Genomic DNA, 27,537 nt, shown 5'->3' with positions numbered 1-27,537 from the left:
TCATTGTGAAGATGGGATCTTAGCTATCTCATGATCCTTGGATCACAAAATTACCAGTTGGTAGGACTTAAGATAATCTTGTGATAATTATAAATACTAGTATAATATATTATAAAGTTTTTATATACATTAAACATTTTTATTTTTTTTTGCATATAATCATACACTTTGATTAACTTGTATGAGAGATATAAGTGGAGTGACAATGATAACACCATATGTTCCTGTATATATAGAAAACAACAATTGAATTATTGAAATTAAATGTTTACAGAATGATGTAGATCAAGGATTTTCATCAGAGGGGTCTGTTAAATTTTAACAAAGGGTATAGTACATATTTTAGTGTGTACATGTATTTGGTACCATCAGCTTAGTGGTTAAGGTGTCTGCCTTTAGTTCGTGAGGTTGAAGGTTCGAGTCCCACGGGGAGCATAAGTAAAGTATGAATGCTTATCGTTGGACTCGTTCCAAAATAGCTGCTTCTTGAGCTGCTAGGTAGTTAAAACGAATGGTTACCGATATCTATACGCCATGGTGCATAGTGGTAGGAGTTGGAAGGTACAATTGGTATGCAAGCAAAAGGTGTCTCATAAGTCAGAAATGACTGGCCCTTTCAGTAGTGGTGACACTATAATATACAAGATCTTTTCCCTTTACCGTTTATTTGGTATTTAACTTGTTTTCAAAAAAGGTAAGTCCTTGATGTAATATTATATTTATTGTGTCACGGGTCAGGGGAGAAGATGTGTAAGCCCCTGGATAACCCAGTCGTTGAGAGCTTTGGTATGGTATTCCGAGGGTCCTAGCTTCGAGTCCTGGTCAGGCTGCACATTCTTCTCACCCTGTGACATTTGGCGCCCAACTTGGGACTGTAACTGAATATAGCTCAGAGTTAAATTCATTATGCTTTGTAACCTGAGAGATTTGAGGATGAATTTAAATATTGCAGGAAAGTATCTCGCGCTATGTGTAAGAGGCCGCATAGCTCAGGCGGTAAAGCCACAGTATGGTATTTTAGGGTCCTAGGTTCAAGTCTCGATCAGGCTGCAAAATTTTTGTTTTTGTTTATTTGCTTTCTTCACTTTAATGTCAATCCTTTCTGCCGTTATTTCATGTATATCCCCTTGCCTACAACAAAACAAAATGAATGAAAAAATAGAGAGTGGCATTGGTGGGTCACGCACATGTGACAGTATGATTATACGCCATATTTTACGCGTTTGTACGCTAAATATGGGGCAACAAAAATATTGTTTCATTGTCACGGTTCAGAACTGTTCATTATTTAGTGGAGTTGATGTGTAAGCGGCCGGATAGCTCAGGCGGTAGAGCTGCGGTACGGTATTCCGAGGGTCCCTGGTTCGAGTTCCGGTCAGGCTGCACATTTTTCTCACCTTTGACACATGGAAAAATTGTCTCCCCCTCCCTCATTTCATCTTTTTGTGTTGTCGGGGTTTTGCTACTTGTAACAACCACAACCAAACAAAATAACGAAATGGCACAAATTAGACACCATTATTTTGTGATCCTCAATTGGCAAATGGCAGCTCACTTAAATGCAGTAAAGCTGTAGAGTTCTATTGTTCATTTGAATGGTAATTTTTATGCCCCCGCCATGTAATGGCCGGGGCATATAGTGTTACCCTGTTCCGTCATTCCGTCCTTCCGTCCTTCCATCCTTCCGTCCTTCCGTCATTCTGTCATTCCGTCATCATCAGTTTCCGTTCATTATCTTAAGAACGGTTGCACACATTCAACTTAAATTTATCATCTGAATATGTCATGTCAAACTACAGGTCAAGTTCGAATTTGGTCATGGTTCGATGATTTTTGACAGAGTTATGCCCCTTTTACTTTGAAAATAATATGAAATTTCAGTTTCCGTTCATTATCTCCCCAACGGTACAACACATTCAACTCAAACTTGACATATGGATATGCCATGACAAAATACATGTCAAGTTCGAATTTGGTCATGGTTCGATGATTTTTGGCAGAGTTATGCCCCTTTTACTTTGAAAATAATATGAAATTTTCAGTTTCCGTTCATTATCTCCCCAACGGTACAACACATTCAACTCAAACTTGACATATGGATATGTCATTAGAAAATACAGGCCAAGTTCGAATTTGGTCATGGTTCGATGATTTTTGGCAGAGTTATGCCCCTTTTACTTTGAAAATAATGTGAATTTTCAGTTTACGTTCATTATCTCCCCAACGGTACAACACATTCAACTCAAACTTGACATATGGATATGTCATGACAAAATACAGGTCAAGTTCGAATTTGGTCATGGTTCGATGATTTTTGGCAGAGTTATGCCCCTTTTACTTTGAAAATAATATGAAATTTTCAGTTTCCGTTTATTATCTCCCCAACAGTACAACACATTCAACTCAAATTTGACATATGGATATGTTTTTGGAATGCCCAGGCCAAGTTGGAATTTGGTCATGGTTCAATGATTTTTGGCAGAGTTATGCCCCTTTCACTTGGAAAATAATATGAAATTTACAGTTTCTGTTCATTATCTACCCAACAGTGTTACATATTCAACTTAAATTTGACATATGGATATGTCAAAGGAATGGGCAGGTCAAGTTGAAATTTGGTCAGGGTTTGATGATTTTTTTTGCAGAGTTATGTCCCTTTCACTTTGAAAGTAATATAGATACATCTTAGGAATAAGCAGTTTAAGTATGAATTTGGTTGTGGTTCAATGATTTTAGACAAACTTATCTTTCCTGAATGTTTGAAAAATTTTGAACTTTCAGTTTCAGCACTCATACTTTTAGCCATTATTTTGGCTACAAATATGAAATATGTTATTTTAAAAAGGTTAAGACTGAATAATTTCAGTGTCTTGAACATTGTATGAAAATGGTTTGTGTTAACATTTTAAAGTTTTAAGGGCTTTGAACTTAAAATGAAAAAAATAATTAATGCACCATCTGAAATTTTGGCTGCATGCGGGGGCATCCGTGGCATGATGACACATTTCTAGTTGTCTAAATGATTTGATGAGTTGAGAATAGGTTTTGAAACATTTTGATATCAAAGTAAATGCAATCTAATGACGCATATGTACTTATAATCAGTTAAAAGAAAGTACATAGAACACATTTTTACAGGATTTGTCCACCATTTTGAAAACCGGCCGAAGGATACAATTCGCTTTAAATCGTGTTATTTATATTTTTGGCGTTTGTCGATTAAAAACAATCATTGAATTGTGAATATTTTGATATAGGACAATTTACTAGACCTTTATTCTTAAGAATATATAGGTATGGTTATTAATGACAAGTTTTAAATTTGTAGTACCCTTTTGGGTAATTTGACCTAGTTTTCAACTACAGCTGAAGATAAATTCTAGCCCATTTAGAAATAAAACAATAGACAAGAAACAAAGTTTTTACACCCCTGACAAGTTTTAAAAGCATTTATTTTCATGAATTTATAACTTTTATAACCTGGCAGGTTTTTTCAGAATGCCCTACAAAGATACAAAATTTGGCGATTTAGCTCATTTTTACGCTAATATTCTGAAGAAAATAAATAGTGTCAGAATATTCAAATAAATGCATTGAAATAATTGTTCTATGCTGAAGATTTATACCAATTTTCAAAACGCTTTGTTTGTAAACAAACTTACAGGCAAGTTAAAAAAACATGTTTAAACCGAGGTAATACATGTATTACGACTGTTTGATTATTACGCGACAACGGCATGATCTGCTGCACTGCAGAAAATGGCAAAATTGCTCAGAAATAATCAGTACTATCCCGTATATCCTCGGCACGTTAAAATCCGCTGCACAAAATAGGCTCCAGAGCTATAAATAGAAACAAATACCCGGCTTTCTCAGGTTCAATTGCTGGCGGGATTTCATTGAAACTTGACAGAAGGTATCAGTGCCATCTCTAGTTGTACATATCGCCGGCACGTTCCGGTTCACCACACAATATGGCCACAAGAGATATAGTAGAAAAATCTTGTCCGGCGTTCAGAGGTTGATTTTCAAATGGGATTTCATGAAACTACACAGGATTGACCAGTACCATTCCTATGTGTGCATATGTCTGGCACGTTCTGCTTCACTGCACAAAACCGCCTCCGTGGTCGAGGGGCTAGAGTCGATGACTTCTAATCCAGTTACCTCTCTGGCGTGGGTTTGATCCCCGGGAGATGCTTTGGTAGTTTAGCGCGGAGGAAGGTAATCTAGTACTGTTGTAACTCTCCAGGAACGATGGTTAGGAAACTACCCGCCTATATGACTCAAATACTGTTGGGAAAAGGCGTAAAATGAAACAAACAAACAAACAATTAAACAATCACTGCACAAAATGACCACCAGAGATACAAATAGAAAAATCTTGTGCGGCTTTCACGGGTTCTGCTGCTGGCGGGATTTCAATGAAACTTCACAGGAGTGATCAGTACCATCCTTAGTTGTTGATATCGCCCACAAGTTAGGCTTTGCTGCACAAATTGGCAGCCAGAGCTATAAAGCGAAAAACCTTGTCCGACAAATCTCTCTCTCTCTCTCTCTCTCTCTAAAAATGTTCTGGTAGGATTTCAATGAAACTTCACACAAGTGATCAGTACCATCCGTACTTTGCTGCACAAAATAGCCATCAGAGCTATAATTCGATAAATCATGTCCAGCTACCATTCCTATATGTGCATTCTGCTTAGCAGCAAAGTGGACCCAAGTGCTATAAATCGATAAACATTGTACCTTAGTTGTGCAATTGCCAACAAGTTCTGCGTTGCAGCACAAAAGAGCCACCAGAGCTATAAATGGCAAAAACCTTGTCCGTCTTTCACAGCCCAAAATGCTGGTGAGATTTCAATGAAACTTCATAGGAGTGATCAGTACCATTCCTAGTTGTGCATATGGCTGGCACGTTCCTGTTCGCTTCACAAAATGGCGACCCGAGCTAAAATTAGAAAAATCTTGTGGGTCTTTTAACTGTTCAAACTGTACATTCTCTAGTTTTGCATGTTTTACTTTGCTGAACAAATTGGCTGTCAGAGCAATCAATATAAAAATCTTGTCCGGCATTCAAATGTCATAATGCTGGCTGGATTTTCACCTAAATTCACAGGAGTGATTAGTACCATAATTTGTTTTTGGAGACATACGTTTTTGTCACAAACATCCCTTCTAGTTGATAATAACTTTGTTTGAATTATCTTTTTACTCGGGCACAACAATCGTCTGGGCAAGACCCTTAAGTTGAAAAAAAAAAAGATTTTGATCGTTACTCATCAATGACTATGACCTTCTAGGTCAAATTTATCAATACGTTTAATTTTTAATATAAAGCTATTGGAGACATATTGTTTTTGCCTTCGCCGTCTGTCGTCTGTCCGTCCAGTTGTCTATCCGTCAGCATTAAGCTTGTCCGCCTTTCACAGGCCAAACTACAGGTAAGATTTCAACCAAACTTTACAGGAACAGTTGTGCACATCACCGGCACGTTCCGCTTCGCTGCACAAATGGCCACCAGAGCTAAATAAAGAAAAAATCTTGTCCGGCCTTCACAGGTCAAACTACTGGTGGGATTTCTACCAAACTTTACAGGAGTGATCATTACCATCTTTAGTTGTGCACATCACCGGCACGTTCCGCTTCGCTGAAGAAAATGGACGCTAAAGCTCAAAAAAGAATATTCTAGTCCAACCTTCAAAGGTCAAACTACTGATGGGATTTCAAATAAACTTTACAGGAGTGATCAGTACCATCCCTAGTTGTGCAGATCGCCAGCATGTTCCACTTCGCTGCACAAAATGGCCACCAGAGCTTAAAATAGAAAATTTTGTCTGACCTTCACTGGTCAATCAACTGGTGGGATTTTAACTAAACTCCACAGGAGTGATCATAAGTTGTGCACATTGCCGGCATGTTCCGCTTCGCTGCACAAAATGGCCGCCAGAGCTAAAAATAGAAAAATCTTTTCCGGCATTCTTAGGTTAAACTACTGGTGGGATTTCAACCAAACTTTACAGGAGGGATCAGTATCATCATGAGTTGTGCACATCACCAGCACGTTCCGCTCCCTGCTGCACAAAATGGCTACTAGAGCTAAAAATATAAAATCTTGTCCGGCCTTCTCCTGTAAAATTACTGATGGAATTTCAACCAAACTTTATAGGATTGATAAGTACCATCTGCAGTTGTTAACAATACCCACACGTTCTGTTTGGCTGCAAAAATGGCCACCAGAGCTAAAAATAAAGAAAAATTTGCCGGTCTGCACAGGTCAAACTGCTAGTGGGAATTCAACAAAACTTTACAGGAGTGATCAGTACCATCTTTAGCTGTGCACATCACCGGCTTGTACCGTTTTGCTGCATAATATTTCCACCAGAGTTAAAATTAGAAAGATCTTGTCTGGCAATCACAGATCAAACTACTGGTGGGATTTCAACCAAACTATACAGGATTGATCAGTACTATCCCTTGTTGTGCCCATTACCAGCAAGTTCGGCCTTGCTGCACAAAATGGCCGTCAGAGCTATAAACAGAAAATACTGTCTGTCTTTCACAGGTGGAGCTACTGGGGGTATTCAATGAAACTTCACATGACTGACCATACATTGTTACGGAGACATGTTTTTGTGACAAAAACCCTTCTGGTTTTTATTATATTTGGCGTTTTCTTACTACCTTTTATTTTTGAATGGATAGTCTTCATACATAAGCTCATCTACCTTGTTAGGAGAAATGTCTTCCTTGATGTTATTTAATCTACGGAAAGATTAAGTTATAAATACTGGAACTTATTTCCAGGATATGGGGGCTGGGCGGCACCGCCTGACATAAAATTGAAATATTCTCAGTTGGAAAAAACTAGCATGTTATTGTTTAGTTAACACTATTTTTTTTTAGGTATTTTATTTTTTTATCCCAAATCCTTATATATATTCAAACAATAAACCCTGATTATTATTTACACCCAAAACAAAGAGCTCTGATCATTATTTACACCCAAAACAAACACACGTCATTTATCAACCACTTATACGAAATATCTTCTCACGTATATGTCTATTAAACGAAACAAAACTAGACACCTGGCGAGCCCAAGCTCTAAACAACTTATGACCAAACAAAACAATAAAATCACCACAAAATGAAGAACACAAAAATGAATATTTTTACAACTCTATCAGATACAGTATAAACCACAAACATTCATCCAACAATATTAGCTTCACACAATCGAATCAGCACCAGAAAACTATTTAAACTAAAGCACCCAATATTTACATATATTCTCAAAACAAAGCATCAACTGATATAATCTTGACCAGACAAACATTCAATCAATATCAACCAATTATATCTTCACAAACAGATATAACTCAACAACCAAAACAACTAATTACAACCAATAAACCCTGATCAATTAAGATCACCAAAATAACATTCAACCAACTTCAACAAATCAACAAAACTCGCTTCAAAACAACAAATTCTCTTCTCAACAAAACATAATAAACGCTATACACTATCAGCGTGTCTCTCCTAAACCGATGTAAAATCTCTCAAAACCTCGCATATTTGCTAGCTTAAACGATTTGACCTTTACATGTAAATATATTTTATACTCCCAGCAACAGATTTATAAATGAAACTGTACATTGAAATCTGATACACGTCAGTGTATCGCTGACTCGTTGTAAAAATCAAAGGGCTGCAAGCTCTGTGGTATTTTCTGATCTTTGGAATCTAAATCATACTGACTATCTGTATGTATTTTCCTATATAAGTTTATTTTTATATACTATAATTCATCTTACGCAGCGACTGCGTTAAGATTTTTTTCTATAACAGTTTGAGAACCAGAACCAGAAAACTATTTAAACTAAAGCACCCAATATTTACATATATTCTCAAAACAAAGCATCAACTGATATAATCTTGACCAGACAAACATTCAACCAATATCAACCAATTATATCTTCACAACAGATATAACTCAACAACCAAAACAACTAATTACAACCAATAAACCCTGATCAATTAAGATCACCACAATAACATTCAACCAACTTCAACAAATCAACAAAACTCCCTTCAAAACAACAAATTCTCTTCTCAACAAAAAAAAAAAAATAAAATAAAAAAATAAACGCTACACACTATCAGCGTGTCTCTCCTAAACTGAAGTAAAATGTCTCAAAACCTCGCATATTTGCTAGCTTAACGATTTGACCTTTACATGTAAATATATTTTATACTCCCAGCAACAGATTTATAAATGAAACTGTACATTGAAATCTGATACACGTCAGTGTATCGCTGACTCGTTGTAAAAATCAAAGGGCTGCAAGCTCTGTGGTATTTTCTGATCTTTGGAATCTAAATCATACTGACTATCTGTATGTATTTTCCTATATAAGTTTATTTTTATATACTATAATTCATCTTACGCAGCGACTGCGTTAAGATTTTTTTTCTATAACAGTTTGAGATTGGTACATATGGAATTTTGCATGACTAGAGTTGCATCAAAAATCATTTTTTTATGACAGCCACACTTTATCCTTGCATATCGTGGCTATTTCCTTAAAAAAGACACTTAAAAAAAAGTTGCCTCGACTAGGTTTTGAATCAAGGGCCTCTCACACCCTAAACGAGCGCGATACGAGCGCGATACCCCTGCAAAACGGTGAAGTAATACGTAATATGTAGCCTGAATAAAAACAAATACATTGTAATTCTAAATTGAGAATTTCCATTTCGTGTTTGTAATCCTTATCAATTTCGAGGTATTTTGTTCACGATAAACCTGTTTAACACTGATACAAATAACTTAGCGAAAATCTTCTCGCCAAAACAGTCCGACATGTATATATTCCACTACTCGACAGTCAGATTTATTTGTGTACTACGCCCTGGAGTATTCAGTAATCGACATAGCTAAAAATAGCATTTTCATTGATTAAAATGATATTCATCCGCGAAATTTGTGATTGTAACCTCATATTTCTATTGACTAATCTGAACTTTCAATGCATTGAAATTCCTAAATTGCCTACATTAAAAATTATTCTGTCTTTTAAATTGCTGGTTTTTAAGCAGTTTTGAGTGAGAACTACTTTGCGTTGTTAGGTCTGTTAGGAAATTTTGTGTTAGACCGTGGATGTTAGCTATGTATTCACTGATCTTGCGATCAGTAAATACAAAAACTATCTACTGATTATTCTGACAAACCTTAAGGACAGTGTCTTCAAAAAGATCAATCTCAATTTGACCGAAACCTATATAGCTTGTTTTAGAGGTAAAATTAATACATTTCATTTGCTTTAATGGACTGGATAAGCGTAATTACGAACACTTGTTTCTTGTCTTGTCTGTGTTGTCATGCATATCATGAACAAATGTCGTATTTTGGCCTTGGTGTTCAGGTAAATTGGCTGATAAATTTTGTTGTTATATCATGTATAACTACAAATGTAAATATTGTCTTTTATGTTCAGACATATACAAGTTTTTGTATTTGAAAGAAAAGATAAACCATTTTAAAGCGAATATGTCTACAATGGGCACAAACAATATCTCAAATATTGATGTAAACAATAGAAATGTACCACATGGATAATCTTATAATATAGTGCTTGAAATAAAATTTAAAAAGTTCTGAATGCTTCAGTATGAACATTTTAATATGATGAATAATAATATTCTGTTCTAGAACAATTTATATTTAATATATGAATATAATAATGTAATATATTATTTTGTATCTCACACTTTCCTGCAACATTCAATGGTTTGTTGTTTTTAGCTCACCTGTCACAAAGTGAAAAATAAAATTGTCATTGTTTACGCTATATGTATATAGTTAAAACTTAAAAAAATCTTCTTATAAAAACCCAAAGAGCTAGAGTTTAGATTTTAATCATGAACTATCTTTTAGTGAGTGACTACCAAGTTTATTCAAATAAATTTTAAAAGACCTCGGGATAAAATTGTCCTCGCCCTGATGGAGAGGGATCATTGTTTTTCCCTATATGTGTATAGTAAAAACTTAAAAAGTCTTCTTACAGCTAGAGCTTAGATATTTATCATGAAATATCCTCAAATGGGTGTCTACCAAGTTTGTTCAAATAAAAGCCCCTGGGTAAAAATTGGCCCCGCCCCGGGGGCCTATATTCAGGTGAGCGATTTCAGTGCCATCATGGCCCTCTTGTTTCTGCTACTTAACACTATCAAAATATTTACTAATTGTTTAACAGAACTTCAATTATAGACCAATATACTATAAATATTAACTTAAAGAAAAATACGAATAAAGCAAACACTTTTCTTAACTGCTTAATTAAAATATCCGCAGATGAAACACTTATAAATCCTAAATAATTACACTAAAATTACAATAAAAACTTATGAAAAATACGACAGGCTTTACTTTATTTTAAGAACTTCAGTTATACGTCTTGACCATAGCTGCTAATGTCACGTTATGACCACTGGCTGCTGATAGCTGGGTCTTCTTATTAATGCGATAATATATAGGATGAAATGGCTGTAACTTTGTAATTATAGATGAATGTATTGTCTTTATTCTTGTGCCAAAAAATCCGTTGGGCAAGACATAAAAGAATATTTAATAGAATTTCACCTTGATTTTAATTTGACCTTGACACTACATTTGACCTCAACTTTTATATTTATGGAATTGATTTATGATAGGACAAAAGAGCCTGTATGACAAAATCTGTATGTTGAATCATTCACGTATGACATTGTCCGTCAAGATCAAATTATTTAAAATAGCTTAAATTGTAACTTGTAATTTATTTACAGATTTTATTCGTGTTTGGACAAAAGAACATATTAGTATATTGCAAAAGCAAGGTGTTGAATTATTCTGTTATGACCTTAACATTTATTAGACATTGACCGTGACGGTCCAATTATTTAAATTTGATTAAATTGTCTGTTGTTATTTATAGATTTGGTTCATACTTTACAAAAGAACACATATGACAAAACTGACTTGTTGAAATTATTCCGACATGTCCTTGACCTTTTATTGACTTTTCCTCTAAACCTCACTGAAATTAACTTAAATTGTCCAAACTCTTACTACCAATCTCTGGAACAAATTTGTACCGGCCATCCGAGTTCGAGCGAGGCATCAAGTAGTAAAGACTGTCCTTTTTAGGCCACAAACACTTGTTTTTGTTTGAAAATTGTTGTTTCTTAAAAATATATATCATGGGTGTGTGAGAGGGGGGATATGCCCTCTTTTTCTTCTATTTAGGGATTTGAAGGGGTTTGGGCTGCCGCCCCCTGATCGCCAAGGGAATTTTGGACTTGTGAGAGGATAAAATGGCCTTAGATCAATCTTACGGTAACCTGTTACCAACATTGAAAACCCTTTGACTATATCTCAATCCATTGAGAAGTTGTTGCAGCAGTTTTGATTAAAAATTTTCGGCAATTTTGAGATGTCCCCTTATCGTTATGGTAACATGAAATTTAAAGATTGAGCATGCCGTTGCACAGGCTATGGGCCAAACATATATGCCAAGTTTAATTACTTTTTAAGCATTTTTTATAGTTTCATAGCAATTTGAACTTGTAACAGGAGACTTGCCATTTTTTTTACAAAAAGCTTATGCGGAAATGGGTTAAATTGTCATATCTTATTCATTCATGGTCTTTATTCATTCTTTGACAAAGCAGCATGAATGACAAAACTGACATGACGATTTATTCAATAACTTTGATCTTGACCGTTAAAATCAAACATGAAATTTGAATATTTTTTTTGCAAAAAACATGTTTTGCAGGATTACTCTAAATGATATTCTTCCTCTGATGTGTTTGACTTTCGAAATAAGGTAAAGTCGAGCGTTACTCCTGCTAGGTCGGGGCTCTTGTTGTAATATCTCAGTAGTGTGTCCACATAACTTGCTGTCCTTTATAACTAACCGTTAATTACCTCATTCTCTGACTACCAATCACATTTGATTTCTTGATCACTGGTGAGAGACAAATGCCTCAGTGTTCCAGATCATTTGTCAGGGAGAAGTTTTGCCTCACCAGAGCATCTCCTGGATTACAATTATCTCCCTAATAAGGTAGGCAGGCAGACCTCCTAAAATACTTTTTAATATTTGCGTACGTCAAAGTAACCTTATAGAATGTTGACATCATTCATAGCAAAAGGACAATGTATGTATCTGATATAGATAACAATGTTTGATTGTGTATTTCAGGACTCACATGTTAGAATGACATTTATTGTGGATGTACCTGCAGAGTCGAATGTCTTATACGTTCAAATAAGAAGCCAATCCTTGATGGAGTTAAATACAGAACTGTTTTATCGAGGAAATTGCATGTATGAGGTAACTATAAATATGCCTTTACTTACTAAACCGTCATCTTTGTACTGGTATGAGATCATGTTTAAGGACTACACTTTGTATTTCTTTAAACAAACAAGAGAAGTAAAATCTGAATGTTTTCTTCTTGGAGAAAGTTCTATGCACAGAGATATGCTGCGGGGAGAAAAAAGTCTCCAAGCACATTTACTGGATATTACTACTTACGTTGGTGATAGGGACAGTGAAAGTGACTTAATCATGCAAATAGAAGAAATATGCAGGAAAATCAATTACTTGAGTAATCAAACAATAAAAGACGTCTTAAAGAATTTATTGAAAAGCAGAAGAGATTGTTCACCAAAGTTTCTTGTTCGATTTGCATTTGTTGCTGGGTTTTTATGTAGGAACATCTTTGATGTCCTGTATAATGTGCTTGATTCTACATTAGCACACGAAATTCTTGGTGCCTTGTTACAGAAGAGACTGAGTGACTATCCTGTATCATGTGTTGAGTACATGCCATCGCTGAGCAAACATCTTTTCAAAATAGGCTACAAAGCCAACTTCTCTGCTGTCATGTTTTTAAGACGTGCATCAATATTTCTTCCAGAAAAATCAATGCTATCAGCTTTGCAGGATTGTATATCTAAAAAGGAAAATATTTTCATTGACGAAAAGCACTGCAAGACCGATGCATTTGATATCTGTATATCATTTTACAGGAAGTATATTGAAACACGAAGTGAATCTGCATTGGGAATTGTTCAATGTTTATTTCAACATCTCCCTCTAGATATTGCCTTGGACATCTTTGACCATGTTTATCAGTTACATTTATCTGATTATGAAGCATATGCTGAAGTTAAGGAATACATCTTTACTGCAGTAACTGCTTGTTTAAAATCACAGATTTTAGCATTTTCCAACAAAAGTGTGAGAGAAAAGGACATAACAACCCTGCTGAAAAAAGCAACTGTATTAGGTAAATACGGACTCACTACAAGTGAGTCCCACATTCGAAGGACTCTAGAAGACAGTGTCATCACTTGTTTCTCATCACATTTTTTGAATATAAGTTTTCTTCAGAAAGATGTTGAAGACTTTCTTCAGTATTCTGGATGCTTTCAGGACTTAGATACTCAGCTGCTTCTTTTGAAATCGTGGTCAGACGCAAAATTGACAGATGTCCGAAAATTGTTTGTCTCATTCAGTCAAAATAAATATCTGAATGATGCATACATTTACTTAGAATTTGATGCTTATAAAAGGTGTCTGGTGAATGAAATCAAAATGACGAAATTAACGGACGAGGGTGAGATACCAATGGCATTCCAAAAATTGTGCAACATGTTGAAGTTAAGAGTTGTATCTGAAAGAGAAGATGTAAAAAAGGCTCTTATGTCTGTTACAACTGATATCCTTGGGCGGTATGACTTGAGAGGAATGCTGCAACATGTAGACAAAATAACAAAGTTATGTGAAGGTGAACCAACTGCCTCAAATTTATACAAAGAGCATGTTCAAGATCAGTTGAAGAAAAGAGGATTTGACCCAAGTGAAGTTTTGTATCACTTCTGTACACATGGCACTTTGCGAGTGAATACAAAGTAAGATTTGATTGTTTATTTCTTGTTTTGATACTTTATTTTTTGTTCACCATTTATAGGGCGCATTTAAATTAACATTGTCGCATTCCGTCTGTCTGTTCTCATGTTGTATCGCAAGTAGCTCAAAAAGTATTTGATCTAGAGTATTTAAACTTTACGGAAATGTTAGTCAGCATGTGTAGTTGTGCACTTAGGTATATGCGTGTGGATTTATTCAGTGTTTGTAGAGTTATTGCCTTTGGAAATTGGCAATTTTTAACTTGTGTGGCACGTACCTAACAAAGTAATTGACCTAAAGTCCTGAAACAGGAATGTCGCTCAGCATGTGAAGTTGTGCATCTGGGGTTTCTCTTTTGAATGGCTTGTGTGTATTTTGTTTTGTAAGCGTAAATGCCCTTGACTTAGTTAATATTGCAATTTTCAACTTGTGTTGCACATAACTCAAAAATATTTCACCAAGACTAATTAAATTTACATGAATGTGAAAGTATGCAAATGTTGTGTCGCTTTTGGATTTACTCTGTTTTGTCAGAGTGATTGCCCTTGATTAAGTGAAAATTTGCAATTTTCAACTTTTGTCACTTATAGCCCCAAAAGTATTTGACCCTAGGGTCATGAAACTTTTCAGGAATGTTGATCAGCATTTGATGTTATGCTTGTGAATGTATTCTGTGTTGTCAGAGTTATTTCTCTTGACTTACTAAAAAAATTACAATTTTCTATTCGTGTCATGCTTAGCTAAAAGAAAATATTTAACCCAGAGTCATGAAACTTTAAGAAATGTTGGTCAGCATGTGTAGTTGTGCAACTGGGGTTTCACTTGTGGATTTATCCAGTATTTTTGTGCACCGAGGGCTTTGCATTGCGATTTGTTTCCAGTTTTTGTAAGAGTTATTGCCATTGACTTAGTATTTATTTGCAATTTACAACTTTCTGAAGCATAGCTCAAAAGTTATTTGACCTGTAGGCCTGAAAGTTTGCAAGATTTGGTCAGCATGTGTACTTATGCACCTTGCAGTTGCTGTGGATTTATAGTATATTCATTTAATTAAATAAAAATAACAGCCAATTACTTAAGTTTATTAACATTCAGTAGTTATAAACACGATTAATTTACACTAAAAAATGTTGAAACAACAATTGCTATCAGACACATTTTTTTAATGCGTGTGTGTTTTTTTCTTCATTTCATTGTACAGGACAACATGTGATATTGTTTGCACTATTGTGGACTTGTTTTTCAAGAAATTTGTGCAGGAAGATATATTTGAAAGGTTTTTAGCTCAAATACCCCATGCCTCATTTTGGGAGCTTATTGCAGGAGGAGAAGGTTCCCGTATACAGGATGTTAAGAAAAATACCACTTTCATTTCTGTTATATCCTGTTTTAAAACAGTAGCTCAGTTGCTTCAAAGTAAAGAGGTTAATATTTGTTTCTTGAAAAAAATGAATATTTCGGACAGAAAAACAAAAAGAATACTACAGCTGGGAATGGGAAGAATTGAGAAGAGTAAGATAGACGATATTGAAAATGAATTCAAAGCTGTTGTTAAAAATGTACACGATACTGTTAATATTGTACAAGAAGTTCTTCAAGAAGTTAACATTAGAATGAATGACGAAGAGAAAGTAGATCTGACATTAGTAAAGAAAGAAGTAGATGTTGTGAAAGAAAGGATAGAAAGGGGTACTTTATCCTTGAGGGAATGTCAGTCGATGAAGTGGTTGTGGGGTGAACTTCGTAAACTGCCAGACATATGTTTGAAAGTGCAGCCAATAATTAAGTCTGATGTACTATGGAATGTAAGCAGACGGGTTATTTTTGAAAAGTTTGAAGAATCTCTACAATGCGGATCCAAATTGCATGGACTTCTTTCTATTCGGTTTCTGTTTGACAATTTATCTGAGGAAGATGATGTTGAGAACTTAACAACGATACAACAGACAGCTGATTTCTTAAAAATTATAGAAAAAGATGGAATCCAACTATATATCAACAGCTGGGAAAATCTTGAAACAAACATTTCCGTATCAATGCAGTCTGTACAAGAAATGTTTGAAAATGCAAATGTTCCCGACGAAATTAAAACAGTGGAAACGTACATTAATCGCAGTATCAAACGCACAGTGAAGACAACTCTAACACAGATTTGGAGAAAAAATGAAGTGATTGAGAAAGCAAAAACAATGATGGCAGTACTGAAGGCATTTGAGTGTGATATTTCTAATGACAATGAGCTAAATATAGCTTTGAAGTCATTCAATGACCTTATTCATCAAGAGATTTCCGATTTTACCTTGCAAGACGTTCAAATTGCATTAGATACAATATTTTCATTGGCAGATACTTTAGATGATGAAACAGTGTGCATAATGGCTGAAATAGGAAAGTCATCAGTTCTGTTAGAATTTTTGAAAGAGATTGCTGTTGAAGACGTCAGAAATTTGATTGATGCTGTAGAAGATATATCTGAATCACACGTTCAAGAGTCAACCGTCTCTGCACTGATTGAAGTAAAAAGATTCCTTTTACCTTTACTTATACAAGAAAAACAGCTACATGAAAATGGTAGCCGTTGGATATTCAAAACTTTAAAGAAACAGACAAAGCAATTTGGGAAAAATGCAAGAAGTATTCCTGATAAAATAATTGATTGTAGTCTAAATATTCACAATTTGAAATCACTTTACAATAATGTAGCAAATAGAGGGCAACAGACAAAAGAAATAATCAAAAGTATTGTAACTAAAGGCAGATTTGTTTTCAAACTGAGGCAAGACGGTGATCACGTGAGCTTTGAGGTGTCATATAAAGACAATAAAAACAGTTTTACAAAGAATGAAAATACATTGTCAGATATCCGTAGTCGAGCACTCCTGTTACTCAACTCTGAACGAGAAAGTTTAGAAAGCAACGTAAATCAAGAAGAGTTCAAACTTTTCATAGAGTATGTAAATATATGCTTAGAGATACGAGATATCTTATTTGATCTATATTCTTCTGGCCATATCAAATATACAGTGTTAAAACTTGTGTTGCAGCCAAATGAGCTTACAGAAACGAAAGATAGACTGAAAAAAGAATTGCAAGATTGGATGAGCTGCATATATGAAACAAGAAACAAATATTATTTGATGAATTTCATACAAGGATGTCAGGTTCGGGTTATATCTGAATTTCTAGAAAGTGGTGCCCGACAAAATGTAGTGGAGGCAATTATGAAGTTTATTCATCCATGTTTGTCTGCAAAATTGCTGATTGATACATATAGGTCAGAGCTGTGCTTGAAAAACGAAACATTAGTACTTGACGAATTGGGTCGCTCTCTTCATGAAATTTACGAAGGCATGGAAATCTACTCGAGAAATATGGAGAGCTTTGGCAATAAGCAAACTACAGCTAAATTAACAGAATGTGTATGTAAAGGGAAGATACTTGTTGCTCAGCTTGGAGAAAATAGTGACTTTGTCATCAGGACTGTACTAGCTCTATATAGGAATACAACACATTGTATGCCTGAACCAAGCCAGCTTTTATTTTGTACAAGAGAAACAACATGGAATGAAATAGATCTCTTGTTACAAAGATGTAAGTGGGCATACAAGTTTTATGGTTTATTGCCGCTATATTGCATAGCAAACGTTGAACTGTTGCAAAATAAAGTCCAATTTACTCTCGTAGACGAACTCCAAAATTTACAAGATACGTGCACAGAATTTCTTTTAACAATCGTTTGCCGCGGTTCAAAAAACCACCCATTTGTTGATAAATTGAACAACAGGGTAGCCACAATACAGCCTGTTTCTAACCAGGAAATAGAAAATATTTTTCACACTAGCCACTCAAACGTCTTGACATATACATCCGAAGTTCCAGGCCTTGGTAAAACTTCCAGAATATTAAATAGATCAGTTTCACATTCTCGAAGTACTGTTACTGTTCAAGTTAGTGGTCAAGCAAAGAAAAGCCTGCTTGTAGCAAATTTGTTAGAAGTTAAGGTTCATAGCTTCCATACTCTGCATTTTGATATTGGAGTGGTTGATGATCCATCTGAGTTGGACACATTTTTGTTTGAACTTATCATTTTGAATTATGTTGCTTACGGAAAGCTTGCTTTTTATATGCCAACTAACCATATCTGTGTAGAAATTGGAAATACAATAAATGATTCATTAAGAACAAACCTGACAACTGTAACAGCTTTCAAAAGGGAACATTTGCTTTGGAATAATTTTTCAGACTTTGTTTGTAGTAAAGAAATGAACAGTCCTGTACAAGTAGTTTGTCATTACCTTCAGGCTCTAGACAAAGGTGTACTTGACAGTGAAGAGTTGTGTTTTTCTAAAAAAAACCATTTACAACCATTATCTGACTTCACATGTAGATGCTTGCTTGGAAAACATATCAATGTCTCCTCAGACTTGTCGTTCTCTATTGTTCACACTTTCCTCAATGTGTTATCTGACCAGTTGAAAAAAATGTCATGTAGTGCATTTTTTAAAGTAGCACATCTTTCCGAAATGGTTGGAAAACTTACTGTTCCAATGATCAGAAGTAATTTGGTGAAAGCAATGATAGATGTTTCTCTTGAATTCGCAGCAAGATCAGTTAACGCCTGTAGATCAACCCAAAGTTCAACATTATCAACCGGTGATTCGTATTGTAAAGAACCAAAGAGTAGTGATCTAGTCAGTAAAGTACTGCATCGGGTCGACAGTATGATTCGATGGGAGGAAAGTAATCATCTTATCTATGTTTTTCACTCTCAAAACATACATACATTATCTCCAATGTATCGAAAAAAAGAAAATGTTCCGGCACATGTACAAAAACTATTCGAAAGTCAAATGAAAAAGAGTCTTCCAGATTTTAGCTCTATGGGCCAGACTGAGCTTCAAAGTATGCTTCAGAAAGTTGCGCGAAAAAAACCTTTACCACTCGATAAAAATCAGTTGCAACATTTCTCGAAAGATTATGCACTGACTCCAGACAATCTTTTAAAGATGGTATTGATAATGATGAGAATTCAATCACATGTACCTGTTGTTATTATGGGAGAAACAGGCTGTGGGAAAACATCACTTATTAGGTACTTAGCTAATATCTGTGATGTACCTTTTAAAGTTATGAATATTCATGCTGGTGTGTTCTCATCAGAAATATTACACATTGTAAGACAAGAGAATGCAGAATGTCTAGAATCACTGGACCAGCAAAGATGGTTGTTTTTAGATGAAATAAATACATCGGAAAACATTGGCTTAATATGTGACATCATATGTCATCATAAATGTAGTGGACAGAGTTTAGCTCCAAATTTGGTGATAATGGGTGCTTGTAATCCGTATAGACTAAGGTCAGTAGACGCAATACAAACAGCTGGCCTAGCAGGGAAGGTTAAAACTGATGATTTGTCAAAACTTGTGTATAGGGTTCTTCCTTTACCAGAAATGACAGTTGACTATGTTTGGGACTTTGGGAGCCTAAGTGAACAAGATGAAATGAAATACATAAAAAGAATGGTTGACGGTGTATTTAAAACTGAATCACCGGAACATAGCTTATTAAGTGATTTATTGTCAATTTCACAAACATTTGTTCGTGATAAAGAAAAATCAACATGCGTTGTAAGTTTGCGAGATGTTGAAAGATGTAAGACTCTTGTTCCTTGGTTTATCAATATCTTAAAACAGAAGGAAAACACAACCACTCGACAAACCGACTTAGAAATTAACGCTATAATTTTGGCTCTGGCGCACTGCTACCATAGTAGATTCTTACAAAAAGCTGACAGAAAAAAATATCGAGAAAAGCTGCTTGAAGGTTTTAAAAGGAGTAGTTTTAGCCTTATTTTAAAAGAGAAAGATATACATGATGTTATCAAAACGGAGCAAAGAAACATTATTGACCGAATGGTTATTCCACCTGGAACTGCGAAAAATACTGCTTTGCAGGAGAATATTTTTGTGATCCTCGTTTGTATTCTTAATAAGATACCGGTATTTGTTGTAGGTAAACCAGGATGTAGCAAGTCATTAGCAATGCAAATAATAAGAAGTAACCTGAGAGGAAAAGATTCAAAAGACAAGTTTTTCAAAACATTGCCTCAGCTGTATTGTGTATCGTTCCAGGGGTCAGAATCCTCAACTTCAGATGGAATCATCAAAGTATTCGAGAAAGCTCAAAACTATCAAAAGTCAAATAGCAAAGACTCTGTCCTGTCAGTTGTGATCTTAGATGAAATCGGTCTTGCAGAAGTTTCAAGATTTAATCCTTTGAAAGTATTGCACAATCTACTCGAGCCAGAAGGAAGAAGTAGACCAGACATTGCGGTTGTTGGTATTTCCAATTGGGCATTAGATGCTTCTAAAATGAACAGAGCTGTGCATTTGTCCCGACCTGATATGGATGCGGAAGAATTATTTGAAACATCAATGTCAATAAGTACTTCATTTGTAGAAAGTACGCAAGTTCATGAAGGCCTGTCTTTAACATCGACGAAAACCTCATTTTCACAACTTGATATAAAAGATGAATTGTTGCTTGTTGCCAAGGCATACATTAACTATACAAATAAACTTCAATTCAGTAATTTCCATGGATTACGGGATTTTTACTCACTTGTTAAGTTCATTGCAAGAAAGTTAGCAAACACATCTAAAGGTAAACCCCTACATAATAAATCTGAAGTTATTATGGAGGGCCTTTTAAGAAATTTTGGTGGTCTCAAGTCTGGTCGCAATGCTTTGTTAGACCATTTCAAAGAGTGTATTCAGAATTCTGGTCCAGTAAGCTTCCTTTCTGTTGAATTGATAAACAGTAACATTGTTGATACAATGGCTAGACACCTAATGATAGTGACTAAAGGTGATTCTGTCCTAGGTATCTTGGAACATAACCTTAAGCAATCGGGGAGAGAAGGAAGAGAAATTATCTTTGGAAGCCAGTTTGAAGAGGATCTTACAGATGAATACAGTTATAGAATTCTAAGCAGGATTATTCTTTGTATGGAGCAAGGGATTGTGTTAGTACTAAAAGATCTTGAAAACATTTATGGAAGTCTGTATGACATGCTTAATCAAAACTACACTAGGATCGGGAAGAAAAACAATTGTAGAGTTGCTCTTGGTCCCTACAGCAATCCGTTTTGTCATGTTGCTGAATCGTTCGGCTGCATTGTGTTAATTGATGAAAATAAAGTGAATTATTCAGATCCACCATTCTTGAATAGATTTGAAAAACAAGTTCTTTCTTTTGCAGATGTAATGCATTCTCAGGAAATAAAAGTTGTTGAAGAGTTAGATCGCTGGATGGAACAAATTTCACAAATAGAAGGGACACCATTCACAAAATACAGTGCAATGCCATTTTACAGTGAAGAACTTATTTCTTCTCTCGTTTTGTATATGAAACGAAGGGACGAAGAGTTCAATCTCACTTTTATAGAAAAATGCAAGGAAGAATTACTATGGATAATAAGACCAGAAGTTATTGTGCGATTGCCAGTAGTTGATGATTTTCATATACAAAAGTCGAGTTTACAAATTCGATCCGATTATTTTCATCTGCCTTTGCATAAAGGTATCGGGAATTTAATACATTTTCAGAAAAACACAGACAGTAACAGCAATATGACTGTAGTATTTACCAACAGTAATATACATACGAATATTACGGATGAACTGGCAAATTGGAACTTTCAAAGAGAGAAATTAGGAGCATTTAAATCAGAAAAGCAACTTTCTATCAAGCTGCAACAATTTTGGCAGAGTGACAAGCAACTATTATTAATCCATTGCAGTGCTCAGGAAGATGACAAACACGTTATGTTGACAAAGTCCCTGATAGAGAAATATAGGTCAGAGTATATTGAATCGTCGAAAGGACCAGCAATGAAATTTGTTTATCTCATTATTCATTTAGGAAGTAGGGATGTATCGTATTTCAATGGAGAATCATCCTGCTTAGTATCACAGATAAATTACTTGTCAGGTTGGAAATTGCTTCTTCTAGAAAGCTTGGAGTGCCCACGAATTACGCTCCCGGCCTTATGCTCAAGGACATTACTTGAGACGATAGCAGTCATGCTTCCAATGACAGATGTGATACAAGAAGAACTATTTTGGGCATTTACAAGGATAAAGTATGGAAATCACGGTCGAAATGCGAAAAGTATCAATCATATAATTGAGAAAATGAATTCGTGTCCGACTTTCCTTGAAATTATCAGTGAATTAATCTGGTCATATGTTCAAAACTGGTATAAGGGCCAGTTAAACGAAGACTGGTATGTAACAGTGGCTTGTGATACGAAATCGTTGAACACGTCTTCTTTCTTTGTAGATGCACTGGAGCGACACATTAGAAGAATTATCAAAAATCCTTTGGCAAAGATTATTTTCAAATTGGAACAAGTAGGAGCTATTGATAGCTTTTTCATTGAAGATTCACTAACAACAGAAAGAAGAAACTTATGGTGCGCAAGTAAAGATAATGAAAAACTATTTTCGTACTCTATTGAAGACAAACAAATTAAAGATGCAAGCGGACCTGAATGTTACCAATGTGAAACACCAGATCTTGAATTGAGATTGCCGTTCAGTCGTATTATTTTCGAGAGTATTGAGGAAACCAAAAGTTTGTTTGCAGATGAGGTTAAACGTTCAAAGTTGAAGTGTGAACTAGAAGTCGAAGATCATCTTCCAGATGAAATCTTACATGAAATTTGTTTGCAGCAGGAAAGTTTCATTTTGAAAAAGATATCGGACATATTTGAAGCTGAACGAATAACAGCACCTTTAATGAAAGATTATATTACAGATTTCTGTAATTTATATTCATATACATTTTCAAATGTCCTTGAAAAAGAAAGCAGAATTGAATATATGAGATGGACTTTAGAACAGAGAGGTGACATAAATGTTCTTGACAATGTACACCTGCTAACAAATATTCATTGTTTAGGTTGGTCTCATGTAAATTTGTTTGATTCAATAATACAACTGTTTGAATTATGTTCAAACGTCTTTAAAGGTGGCTCAAATATCTTTGTCCAGTTTCAGAATCATCTTTTAAGTAAAGATAATAAACATGATTCATCTGAAAAGTCTGAATTTTTGTTCGAAAATTTTGAGACAGAAGAAATAAACACAGCTTTAATAAATGAATTACATACACATGAAAAAACTGTCGAAGATTCAAATGTTCAATTTGATACTGATCATCATACAATAGCGAAAGGTGAAATTTCTGATGAATGTGTCAATATTGACTTAGATGGAAGCAATATATGTGCTGAGGATCATGTTCTGTATGGAAGAATTGGTCAAGATAAACTATTTAAGCCATCACTTGATTTGGAACATCCTGAAGAGAACCCGAAAGAATACACAAATGTAGCTGTAACCAAAGTAGATGATATGAAGGAAAATGAAAATGATGAATTATTTCAAGATGACTCTAATACATCTTATGAAACAGAGCAGTCCAATCTGGATAGCGACCAAGCACAAGCGAACTGTTTGTCGACTGACAACATCCAGGGCTTTGTTTCATTTGTGTGTACAAGGCTTCTTCCAACAAAAGAATGTATGAGTGAGTTTTCTGGAATAAAGAATTGGCAATTGACTGTTAAAAATATTTTGATTGTGACCGCTGAAGTGTCAACTGATTCAGAAGCTCTACATTCGTTGAGGCTATGTAATGATATTGTCACTGATATTGTCCTGCCTTACAATTTGGGACTTGAACCATTACATGGTATTGGTGAGAGCTTGGTTTGCGGAAGTGTTGACTCAGAATCGGTATTTAGCAATTTGCTGAATCTTTTTAAATATTTAAAAGAAACTGAATCGGCAGCACCGATTCAGAGGGTCATCTGTCAGTTTTTGATGAGATGCTTGTCAAATAACACAGAAACTAAGGCATTCATATATCTGTTTACAGCTATAGAAGAGGGTGTTTTACCAGAAGGTGATATGCATCTACTAAAGACACCTGTAAAATATTTAATTCAAAATGAATTAGATGAAAATGAAAATGAAAATATATTCATGGATCTCGCTACAAGTGCTGAAAACAGGGATGCTCTTTTAGAATCTAGTCTTTTCTTGAATACACTTGACAGATGTTTACATGTTTTGAACGAACAAGATCGAATAGCAAGCCCATTTGTCCTCCTAATTATTGATCTCATACAAGATACATATGAGCAGGACGAAAGTATTTCAAATACAGAAGATAAATTAATACTTGCTGGGCAAATATTGCAAGAGAACAATATTGGTTTAGCTTTTATTTCTGCAGTTGCATACTCAAAGGCAGCAATTTCACTTATAACAGAGGCGGAAATTTCTAGCTCAGATCAACCAGAAATAATAAAGAATTTGCTTACTGCCTTTAATGCAGTACTATGTGGCTTAAACGACAGTAATATAGACAAGCCAATGCTAGAGTATTTTTTGACAGTGATTGGCAAAGATTCCTCAATTTACAATGTAAGGAACTATTGTAGAAGCCTATCAGATAATTGGTCATTTCTTGAAAAAATAAATTGGTCAGATGACTATTTGTCAAATTCGTTAGAAAACAATCCGCTAGCAATAGAAATTGACGATAAATTGTTACATGAAGGTGAAGGGTTCGTGGCAAAAGAACAATCAACTGAAGCTTTTAAAAAGAGTATGTCAAAGCTCATTCAAATTGCTTTAAAACAACCAGTGTCTGGTTTATTGCTTCTTTATACACTTACAATGAAAAAGTGGTACATGTCTAGACAAAGAAAATCTCTTGATGACAAAGACAGGATGCATGCAGCACTTCTGATGGAAGAAACCAAGCTTCTTAAATTACCCCCAGAACAATATAATTTGGTGGAATGTTTAGTTGGCAAACGAGATTTTGTATGTAAATTTTTCATGCATGGAGAAGAGTCTAAATTTCAGCAATGCATGATCAACTCTATACTAGTGTCTACTTTTGCACGCTTGCTTGCTTTTTGCAATGATTCTAATGACGGTTCTTCATTATTAGGCTTATGTCTACTTAATCCTAAAGAAGTAAAAGGTTACATGTTCTCGGAGAGTGTTCAATTAATCGGCCAACGAAAAAACATTTATTTTCAAGATAATGGAAAATTTGCACTTTGTAAGTGTAACAGGCGTTTATTTTTCAAGAGTTCTTCGGGTACTTCTTATGCTTGCCCAGTTTGTGGCAATGAACCTGTGATAGACAATGTACAGATTTCAAGTAAACAGTTGACATTAAATCCTATTCATCAAACAGCCATGTGTTCAACTTTCAGTTTTCAAATGAGGACATTATCAGATGTCGCCCTATGTACTTTGCAGTTTCTTGTAAATGGATGTTTGTTAGGCTCGATTGCTCTGGAAATATCAAAACATTCAGAAATAGAAGGTGTGTTGGGGAACCAGTGCCCAGAAATTGATGTCTGTCACCAACTAGAAAGCAATATACTTAACAACTGGGAAGAGCTGAAAATATTTTTGAATATGGATGACCATGATGTTGGAATTTTAATGCATTCACTCTTGCATAAAGGAAAGCAACTCATTTTTGAAGAAAAATATTCAACATTATCAGAATCGCAGAAAATAAAATGGGAGAGCAAATTTGATGATTTAGTATCAGAAATTCTTGATAAGCGTGCAGTAACTATACAGCATACTCTTTATCAATGTAACAACCTTTATAATTTGCCAAAACAGTGTGTAGAAAGTGCTATGCGAGAGGCTAACGATTTTGAAAATACAGAACAAACAGAAAGGTACGAAGAGTTTTCAACACTGTTTAGAAAGCCAGTAAAACCTTCTAGAGAAGATTTTCAAACTCAGCTTTGTTTTACTAGAGATAAGTTTCCCTTCTTGATAATGTTTCTTAGAAAAGAAGATGAGTTTAATCTGCCCAAACATATATACAATATAGTTCAGTGGCATGTGGTAACTGTTGTAAATATCAGTTACGTATTCAAACGTACAGAATGTTTGAAACTGACTGTGGGAGAATTTCACTCAAAAATTTCTGACCTTAAGAAGCAGAAAATGAGTAAGCAAATATTTGAAAAATTTAAAAACTCATGGAACGCTTTAAAAGATCTATTAAAAGACACTGAAGGATTTCAAACGACAATGTCAGTTTCTATTAAAACAAGGATGGCTGAGTGCTTAGTACTGGATACCACCTGTGATATTTATAAAGTTTTGTCCTACCTTGTTAACATTCAAAATGGTCTTATTGATATGGCACTGACACATTCATTTGCTTGTAACAACCTTCAGTTTTTACTTCGAGATGATGATACTGCTTGTTGTAAAGCCGTCCCAGTTACAGAATTAAAAAGCGTGCACTTGATAGAAAAAACCTTTGATTTGGATGAAAGTTTAGCTCAAGAATCAAACAGTGGATTAGCATATGGATTAGGAAAACAAATCTTTTACGATTTTGAAAATATTGAAAAGGAATTATGTGTTGACTTGCTTTCTGGAAAGGCATATGTCACTCTTGAAGAGCTCCCTAGAATTGTGTTCACAGATGAACTATATAAAAATTTTGTTGCTCTTCTTGAAGAGGTATGTCACTCTATTCCACAGGAAGCACTTCCAGTTGATTTAGAGGAAGCATTTGTGAAATCTAATCACGATATGGCAAATATGTCTGTTGAGCTTATCAATTACTTGGATATGGTTTTGACTTTACTAAAACAGTCAAAATATGATCCTAAGAAATCTTTGATAGACTTTGCACACGAGAGAGCCAATATTGTAGGTCAGCAGTTTCCAACACAATACCTACCAACTCCAGATAGTGGAGTGAAACTATGTCATATTATTTCTTTGCATGAATTACTTGAAGAGTTAAGTGTAAATCGCATCATTGGGAGTTTAGTCGAGACTGAATTGGATGCCGACATGAATGAACATTTCAGTAAAATGCCAGAGACAAGCATCCGAAAATCGGAGATAGTACTTAAAGTACTGAAAAGATTTGTTTACAGATGCGTTTTCATGGGGGAAATAGACTCTGAACAACAGGTTTTACAGTACCTAAGTCAGAAATCATTTTGGCCCTCACATATATTCCAAAATGAGAAACTGATAATAGATGGCAACGAGGAAGATGTGAAGGACGTCATACCGCCTACTTTGCTTGTATGTCACATTGTAGCAGCGGTGTCCACATTAAGTGAAAGCATTGAGGTAAGTTCTGGTTTAGTTATCATTTCTTTTCTCGCCTTAATAAAACAATATTATTAAACAGGTATCATCTGTTGATAATCTGGTAAAACATTTCCTGAACGTTCTTTTGATTTACAAGAAACTTAATTGTTTGCTGCTTTATATTCTTGATGGAACAAGCTGTTTCATTTCTTGACACTACAAGAAGGCATACCGGATATGTTCGGTCATTGGGAATGTTAGGTAAAGGAGCTACTTACATGACACTTTATAGTTAAAATAGAATTTTTAAGGTAAGGCGGGATTAAGATTTCTTTGAACTTTTTAAAGATAGTTTTTTTAGTTAACCCCCTTTGTAACTATAACATTAT

At 35.0% G+C, this 27,537-nt stretch overlaps 1 protein-coding gene across 2 annotated transcripts in view; it reads left to right on the top strand.

The window, feature by feature from the left end:
* The window catches only part of LOC132748683 (uncharacterized), a 117,211-nt gene that overhangs the window by 76,882 nt on the left and 12,792 nt on the right, over positions 1-27,537 (top strand). For both annotated transcript variants that reach the window (XM_060738298.1, XM_060738306.1), the window contains exons 7-8: positions 12,255-13,972; positions 15,172-27,187. In XM_060738298.1, coding sequence (XP_060594281.1) covers positions 12,255-13,972; positions 15,172-27,187 — 13,734 coding nt within the window. The remainder of the gene's footprint in view (positions 1-12,254; positions 13,973-15,171; positions 27,188-27,537) is intronic.

Source organism: Ruditapes philippinarum, unplaced genomic scaffold (genome assembly GCF_026571515.1).
Source record: "Ruditapes philippinarum isolate M1 unplaced genomic scaffold, ASM2657151v2 ctg130_1_1_1_1, whole genome shotgun sequence".
Taxonomy (NCBI): domain Eukaryota; kingdom Metazoa; phylum Mollusca; class Bivalvia; order Venerida; family Veneridae; genus Ruditapes; species Ruditapes philippinarum.
Note: the sequence above shows the minus strand (reverse complement) of the source record. Positions and strands in the feature narration are given on the sequence as shown.